This window comes from Cucurbita maxima, unplaced genomic scaffold, assembly GCF_002738345.1.
Source record: "Cucurbita maxima cultivar Rimu unplaced genomic scaffold, Cmax_1.0 Cma_Scf00018, whole genome shotgun sequence".
NCBI lineage: Eukaryota > Viridiplantae > Streptophyta > Magnoliopsida > Cucurbitales > Cucurbitaceae > Cucurbita > Cucurbita maxima.
Genome location: NW_019272034.1, coordinates 4301337 through 4309661, shown reverse-complemented (window position 1 = coordinate 4309661; position 8325 = coordinate 4301337). Strand labels below are relative to the sequence as shown.

At 36.3% G+C, this 8325-nt stretch overlaps 2 protein-coding genes across 2 annotated transcripts; one reads left to right on the top strand and one right to left on the bottom strand.

Moving 5' to 3' along the window:
• Positions 1 to 193: 193 nt before the first annotated feature.
• LOC111493142 (ribulose-phosphate 3-epimerase, chloroplastic) lies at positions 194 to 3897 on the bottom strand. Its single transcript, XM_023142768.1, has 10 exons — positions 3520 to 3897; positions 2994 to 3108; positions 2749 to 2889; positions 2549 to 2662; positions 1592 to 1670; positions 1042 to 1151; positions 890 to 946; positions 742 to 811; positions 533 to 645; positions 194 to 409 (listed from the first exon to the last, which is right to left on the bottom strand). The coding sequence occupies exons 1-9, from the start codon at positions 3633 to 3635 to the stop codon at positions 596 to 598; spliced, it is 852 nt and encodes a 283-aa protein (XP_022998536.1). The 5' UTR covers positions 3636 to 3897; the 3' UTR covers positions 194 to 409; positions 533 to 595.
• Positions 3898 to 5045: 1148 nt separating this feature from the next.
• Positions 5046 to 7677, top strand: LOC111492971 (galactoside 2-alpha-L-fucosyltransferase-like). Its single transcript, XM_023142523.1, has 3 exons — positions 5046 to 5126; positions 5214 to 5584; positions 6093 to 7677. Exons 2-3 carry the CDS (start codon positions 5290 to 5292, stop codon positions 7550 to 7552), a joined length of 1755 nt encoding a protein of 584 aa, XP_022998291.1. The 5' UTR covers positions 5046 to 5126; positions 5214 to 5289; the 3' UTR covers positions 7553 to 7677.
• Positions 7678 to 8325: the final 648 nt, after the last annotated feature.

Here is an 8325-nt window from a genome sequence, read left to right as displayed (position 1 = left end):
TTTTTTTTTTTTTTTTTTGTCTTTTTAAATTAAATTCATACATCAACATTAATCAACATTAATCTAGAGTTAATATTATTAAGGAGCCTAGAAATTATGGTTAATATTATGTAGGGGTGTTCAGAGTTAGAGTCTTAGACAATTTTTAAACCAGACCCAATTTTAAACCGTAAAATAATCCAATTTAATTTTAGGAACAAATAATAACCCGATTCATCCCATTTTTATTCACTCGAACCCAACTCAAGTCATTTGTTTGTATTATTGAATTTATAGTGAGATGCTATGGTACATAACAAATCTACAGGCTTCTTTTCACAAAGGAATAAAACTGTGACGCTGGCATCCATGGCTGAGACGAGTTTGAAGAACACAACGTTCTGCTATCTATGCAGTTGGAGATTTATCGCTGCATTTACAAGAAGAAATAAGTGGTAAGATCAGGTAGCATCGTGACAGCAGCAGATGTCGTGGATCATACAGAATCATATTCGTTGTCCATCAATCGAAACAACGACGAGGGACTACTTACGTGGCAATGAAGAACACAGCAATACTATTAATTGAAACAGCTCAGATCTTGTACATGTCACTTTCACACTGGAACTGCCTCGGGCCTTTTGCTCGTTTTGATTCCTTTTATGGCTGTTCGAGAATCGATTCAAGGGCATAATTTAGTTAAAATGTTCTAAGGATTTGTGAGAAGAGGGAGTAGAGGCAACTGATATGGATCATACATACCCTCTGCATAATCTTTAGCTCCAAAAACAGCAGAACCTGCAACTAAAGCATTAGCTCCAGCCTCTATGACCTGCAAGACCATCCAAAAACTTGGTTTAGAAACTTATGTAGTATGAGTTGTTATGGTGGGAATGTTATTTGTATGCACCTTATATGCATTGGCTGGACCGACGCCACCATCCACTTCGATCCATGGGTTCACTCCCTGCGACGAAGTAAATGAAATGCCAATGGCTTTTGATTCCTTGTAACCTTCTAAAACTCATGGAACAAACTACAGAAAGGAAAGGAAAATTGTACCTTTTCAGCGCATAATCTTCTTAATTCTGAGATTTTCTTTACTTGGCTCTCAATAAAGCTTTGCCCACCAAAACCAGGATTTACCGACATAATTAAGACCAAATCAACCACTGAAAACAGGCAAAGGGCATTGTCAGTCCCTTTCATTTTGTTCAGATAATTAACGCGTTATTCTACGAAGTAACATCCTAGAAATATACACTCTTAACCTCCACATGGCTCCAAAATATCAGGTCTTATTCTCTAATCCAATCAATCCATCACGTTTCTTACTCAATCTAGGTGAATCTAGGTGAATACAAAGAACATGAGAGAGTAAAAAGGAATATTGACTAAAGGCTTATACACAAAGAACAGTGGAGTGAGCAAATAAAAATGTTGGCTAAAGGTTTATATTGATGACTTTAGGTATGTACAATAATATAGAATATATATATATATATGTATATATATAACTATCTGCGCTCGACTATTTTTCATATATAGTTTTATATAACAATTTAATAAGCTATAAATAAGCAGCAGACTCCACGTTACAAACAGCACTCACCATCAAGAACATATTCTATTGTGCTGAGTGAAGTAGCAGGATTTAGAACCACTCCAGCTTTAGCTCCAAGACTTTTTATCTGAATCATATTTAAAGGAATGGCCTATGAATAAAGATATATGATCGTTCCATAAAATGCAATTCCGTCTAAAAATAAAGTCATTTTCATTTGCAAGTCAAGCAAGTAATGGTTCAAGAATGAAGCGCAACGGAACCAAGAAAACAGCCATAAACTCCTGTAAAAGCAGTTTTCAACAATATGATTATCTTTTTTTGTAACAGCCTAAGCCTAATCTTAAGCCCACTGCTAGCAGACATTGTCTTCTTTGGACTTTCCCTCAAGGTTTTTAAAACGCGTTTGTAGGGGAGAGGTTTCCACACCCTTTTAAGCAATACTTTGTTTCCCTCTCCAACCGAGGTGGGATCTCACAATCTATCCCCTTGGGGGCCAGTGTCCTCGTTGGCACACTGCTCAGTGTCTAACTCTAATACCATTGGTAACGGTCTAAGCCCACCGTTAGCAGATATTGTCCTCTTTGGACTTTCCCTTTCGGGCTTCCCCTCAAGGTTTTTAAAACACATCTATTAGGGAGAGGTTTCCACACCCTTATAAGTAATGATTCGTTCTCCTCTCCAACCGATGTGAGATCTCACATTTTTAATCCTCAAAGTTTCAGAACAATAAAACAGTAGGAACACGCATGTTGAATTTTATAGTTTTATCTTCATTTCAATCTATATCTTATTAGGATTTAACAAAGAAAAGAAACGTGTACCTAAGCCCGAATTGTGTCACAAAGGGAACCTTACTTGAGCAATGTAGGAACATATCCACTTCCATTGTATTCTAAAGAACGTCTTAGATTTTGCATTTTTTTCTTCATTTAGATCTATATCTTGCTAGGACCGCACACGTGCACCCAATTGCATACTACATCGCAGAGGAGGAAAACTTACTTGATTAAGGGTGCGATGCAGATGGATTGTAGAAGATTGCTCGCAATGAACACTAACGATATCAGCACCAGCTTTTATAAAGTCTGGCACACGCTGCTCTGGCTCCACAATCATCTACAATGCATCGAGTTTATGTTAACAGAAGTACTCAAGAATCAGTGCTACAACAAAAGAGAACAAAAATTGAGAAAGAAGCATACCAAATGCACATCTAAAGGAAGATCTGTCACGGGGCGTAGAGCATCGACAACAAGAGGTCCAATCGTGATATTTGGAACAAAACGACCATCCATTACATCAACATGGATCCAATCACAACCTGCCAGTTCCACAGCTTTGACCTAAACAAGACGAGAATTTCAATCTATACAATCATTGGTATAAAGCTCCAAAGCAATTTGATAACAAAGAAAAATGATGGAAATATCAGAGCACAGAACAGAACCTGTTCTCCCAATTTTGCAAAGTTAGCAGAGAGGATTGAGGGAGAGACAATGATATCAGATTTTGAGTATTTATCAACCCGAGCTGAAGCTTTCACCACATTTTTGTAGCTTCTCCTAGAAAGTTAGCAACAGACAGTAAACAGGAGAACATTGTATACCAAATATTTCGTCATATACCGCAATGGGTGTCATTAATTCTACTCTATTTCACCACAGATCGAAGGAACTTAGAACATAGACGAAAGCAAGCTCTTGCAAAACACACAAATCAAATAAACAAGAACAATTGCAAGAAGCTCAGCAGTTCAATCTCAGAATTTCAATGAGACGGAATGAATTATCACCTCATGCCAAGAATCAGAAAACTAAACTAAATTAAATTAGGTATTCCCAAAATCAGGCAATGTAAGAACACAACCGTTAGTTCACTCGCAGTCAAAGATTGAGAAATTGAATTACAAGGCCTCCAAGGGATGTTAGAGCGATCGAACGAAGAAAACGAAGGGCACCCATTAATCAAATTACCTCGAAAAGGTAAGAGAGGTCGGTTGAGAGAGGGCTAGTTTCTGAAAAGTGAGACCTCCGATCAACCCACTGACCTGGGAATTCATAGTGGATTGGCATAGGGAAGCAACAGCCATTTTCGACTTGGAGTGAACAACCAACCCTTTCTGGGTTTGAAAGGTTAGGTAAGGAGGCGAAGAATGATGATTTGTTGTTCTTCACTTAACACGCTCATGTAAGAGTAAGACTGCCAAATCCAAACAAGAAAATTGGGAAAGAAATACGAGTGGTTGAGGATGGGGGGCGTACCACCAGAATTCAGGGATTGCTTATCGGCAATGGTTGGCCTTCAATCTTGCTGACATGAGCGAAAGAGATTCAAATGTCTTCCTTTGACAATCAAATTTAGATTTTGACTTCTTTCTAACCCGTTTTCATTTTTAAATGCTATTTGGTGATTTACTTTTATTCTTTTAGGTTAAATTTTTATTAAAATGATTATTTTTAATTGTATAGCATCGTAAACACTCACACTCTTTATTAAGAGCAAGAAGAGATTACAAGACATAATACTACGCTTACTACTTTGTACAGGACACTTTATAGAAAACTACTGCTACAATATTACTCTGTTTGTACAAGACACTTTATAGAAAACTATTGCTTTGTATTTCTTAGATAGATAGGATAGACAGGTATATTTATACTAAACCTAGTCAATCATAAATATAAATTGGCTCATACAATTATTGGGTTTGACTCTAAGGCCACAGATGATATTTTAACCATATATAGAATATATTAAAATTTTATAAAATCATTTATTAGATTTATCGAATTAAGATAGGAACTTAACTAAAATAAATTTTAAACTAAAGTCGAAAGTAGATAAATCAAAATAGTTTTTAAAAAATAGTATTTAAGCGAGCATTTTTCCTATCATCTAATATATATATTGAATTACATAAATTTTCAAATGACTTGAGAACTCGATCAACTTGGATACCAATCCAAACCATAAAGGTCGGGTTGAATTATATATATATATATTCTAGTTTTTGTTGAATTACATTTTTGAAAAATCGAAAATTCAAATTCGCGAATTTATATTTTTTTTTGGTCAAAGGTTACAACTCGACCCTAATTTTAAGATTATTATAAAAATTAAGAATATTTAGCATTAACGGATGAGACACGGTAAATACTTTATATTTAAATTTTATAAAATTTTGGTTATTAATATAATATATACTATGGATAAATAATTTTTTTAATTATTAAAAAAATAATCTGATAATTCAACTCGAATTAAGTTATAAACTCTATTCTATTTAGGAAAAAATCCAATCCAAACTTGAAATTAATTACACGTTTGGAGGTTGGTATACTATGTTCTTCCCACAAAATTTGAAGAACATTCCAACAACAAATTGTTGCTGCCGTTACAAAGAAGAACTATATCTTCTCTCTATCAATATTATATATTTACTTCAGTTTTTTTCTAAATTAAACTAACGATTTTATCTTGAAGGTTTATGAAGCGTGAATAAGACGCACATAGATTTTAGTCGCGATAGCTGATACTGATAGATCATAAAGCTTTTGAACACCGACAAAGCGGGATTAGAGTGAGATTTCGATCAGGACTCACTTTATTTCTTCGGTTTATTGAATTAAGACAAAAAGTTGTAGCCCTGATTCGGCGACCTCCATAGACCGACACAGGTCCTCTTGAAGCCATCTGTTTCCAGTTTCCACTACCCCTTTTGCTGGAACACGAAGTTTAAACCCATGAACCCTACATTCAATCCATACCCAGATGAAAATTATGCAAAAATTAGGCGATTGATGAGGCAGACTGCGGATCATCACAACACCCTATCGGACAAGGATCCGCACACCGATTTCAACAGCAACCAAGAAACGAAATGTGGGTTCAGTTCGATTCGAGTAATGGGTACGGTTGTGGTTTTGTTGATGTTCATTTCTGTGATCTTTTCACTCTCTGTTGTTCTTAGAGATCCGCCATCCGATGCTGTAAATGATGGCTCAAATATGTGGATTCCTCAGTGGAACTCTGACCTAGGTACTTGATTTTGAACTTTCTGTAAATTGCTTCTTGCTCATTGCCATGTGAATTTCAGTTCAAATCGCTTTCAATTCATTGTGTGTCGAGTTCTTGAAGAGCCACCTTGTATTCAAACTGTTTGAGAAATTGACTGATTCAGTACTGAATGTTTAAGCTATCAAAATGATTTGGAATTTTGTGGCAATGAACTTGGATAAACCATTCAGACAAGTGCAGTATTTTTATTTGCCTCTTCTATCATTTCCACTACATTGTGAATTATTCTGAGTTCTGGCTACTCTTTCTTCATGATGAACTGACCCAATAGAGACAAAGATAAGAGTATCTTCAAGACTTTCCCTTCTTTATTGTGAGATAATCTGTTCTTATGTGCTGCTATATATGTAATCTAATAATTTAGTGTCTGATACTTGGGAAATTCTTCATAATTAGTCTTCCCCTGTAGCCATTTACAGTGTGAAATTTGTGTCGTTCCAAGTATAATCTGTTGGCCTTCTTCTTTCAGTGGATTCTAAGGATAGAGATCTTCATACGGCTATACAGCCAGAGGATAAACTGCTAAGTGGCCTTCTTTCTGCCAAACATGGTGTAGGTTCTTGTCTCAGTAGGTACAATTCAGTGTCTTATCAACACAAGCTGGCGTTCGAACCCTCTTCTTACCTGATCGCCAAATTGCGGCGTTATGAAGATCTTCATAAGCATTGCGGAGTTTATACCGAATCTTATAACAAAACTTTGGAGTGGCTTAGGTCTAATGGTAGTAGCAGCTCCTCAGACTGTAGATATCTGATATGGATTTCCTTCAGTGGATTAGGGAATAGAATATTAACTCTTGCTTCAGCGTTCCTTTATTCTCTCCTCACGAATCGTGTCCTACTAGTTGACCCTGGAACCGACATGACTGATCTCTTCTGTGAACCATTTCCTGACGTTTCCTGGTTTCTTCCCCAAGATTTTCCGTTTAAAGAGGAGTTCAGTAACTTCAACCAGACCTCTCCTGATTGCTATGGGAAAATAATGAAGAACAGCATGAGAACAGATTCAAGTGGAGTGATCTTGCCTTCTGTTGTTTATCTTCATTTGGTGCATGATTATGATGATGATGATAAGCTTTTTTTCTGTGATCAAGACCAAGCACTTCTGCAGCAATCACCTTGGCTTGTTATGAAAACAGACAACTATTTTGTCCCATCTCTCTTTTTGATGTCGTCATTCGAGAAAGAACTCAATGATCTTTTCCCGAATAAAGATACCGTTTTCCACTTATTGGGTCGATATCTGTTTCACCCCACGAATTCGGTTTGGGGACTGATTACGAGATATTATCAAGCTTACTTGGCTAGAGCTAGTGAAAGAATAGGTATTCAGATTAGAGTGTTTGATACAGGGACTGGACCTTTTCAACACATCCTGGATCAGGTTCTGACCTGTACCCTGAAGGAGAATCTGTTGCCACAAACCGATAGGCAGACGAATATCATCGGTTCAGTTAGTAATCCAAAGTCGAAGACCGTGCTGATAACGTCCCTGAGTGCTGGTTACATGGAGAAGTTGAGAGACATTTACTGGGAGAATCCAACGGTGACGGGAGAGAGAATTAGTTTCTACCAACCAAGTCATGAGGAACACCAGCAAACTGAGAAGAGTATACATAACCAGAAGGCATTAGCAGAGATGTATTTGTTAAGTACAACTGATGTATTAGTCACCAGCTCATGGTCGACCTTCGGATATGTGGCTCAAGGTCTTGGCGGTCTGAAACCATGGATATTATACAAACCCGAAAACCGTACTGCCCCCGACCCACCTTGTGGTCAAGCCATGTCCATGGAACCCTGTTTCCATGCACCTCCTTTCTATGACTGCAAGGCTAAGAAAGGAGTTGACACTGGTAAACTTGTTCCTCATGTAAAGCATTGTGAGGACATGCCCTGGGGGATTAAGCTGGTTGATCGATATGATTGATTTTGCTGTTGTTTTGTTGTGATAACTGTTGGAATGAACAAATTTTGCAGTTTGTAAACTACTGAAAAATATCATCCGTTAAGCTGGTATATTTTAGATTCCTTATATGTAAGATCTCACGTCGATTAGATTAGAAAGGGGAACGAAGCTTAGCTTATAAGAGTGTGGAAACTTCTCTCTGGTAGACACGTTTTAAAACTATTAGGCTGATGGAATACATAATGGGCTAAAGTTTCCCTGCTTATTATTATTTACTTTTGGTAGTGAATTTAAAAATAATTTAGAGTTTTATCCTCTTTCTCTCTCTCTAAGGAGAATATCGAGAAGTTTCCCACGGCCGTCTACCATCCCACAACAAGAGATGCGAATGAAAGTGTCAATTCACTAGAGACATGTAAAAAGAGATAAAACGACTTGTCTACAAGAAGATAATGTAGTTTATACAATAAGAAGCAATCTAAAAAGATTATAAATGAATTAACACGTAAAAAGTAAAGAAGAAATGTTGTATCCATGTAAAAAGTAGTGGATAATATTGTGGAAAGTGGTAGTAGACATCACGTTTCGAAGGTGACAATACTTAACCTAATCTCGAAGATAAACTTCTATCTCTTTCTTGTTTCTTCTCTATATTAAAATACGGTAAAATTATACTTAATTTTATATTGTGCATTTTAACCTAACATACGTAGTTTTTACACGATAAGATTGTAAAAAAAAAAAAAAAAAAAAAAAAAAAAAAAAAAAAAAAAAAAAAAAAAAAAAAAAAAAAA

What these genes read in the sequence shown, in the direction of transcription:
- LOC111492971 (XM_023142523.1), top strand. Translation starts at nt 5,290, where the DNA reads ATGAACCCTACATTCAATCCATACCCAGATGAAAATTATGCAAAAATT. An exon ending in TCAGTGGAACTCTGACCTAG is followed by an intron (nt 5,585 to 6,092) that starts GTACTTGATTTT and finishes TTCTTCTTTCAG; the next exon opens with TGGATTCTAAGGATAGAGAT.
- LOC111493142 (XM_023142768.1), bottom strand. Translation starts at nt 3,635, where the DNA reads ATGGCTGTTGCTTCCCTATGCCAATCCACTATGAATTCCCAGGTCAGT. An exon ending in AATAGAATATGTTCTTGATG is followed by an intron (nt 1,152 to 1,591) that starts GTGAGTGCTGTT and finishes GCCTGTTTTCAG; the next exon opens with TGGTTGATTTGGTCTTAATT. An exon ending in GTCCAGCCAATGCATATAAG is followed by an intron (nt 812 to 889) that starts GTGCATACAAAT and finishes ATGGTCTTGCAG; the next exon opens with GTCATAGAGGCTGGAGCTAA.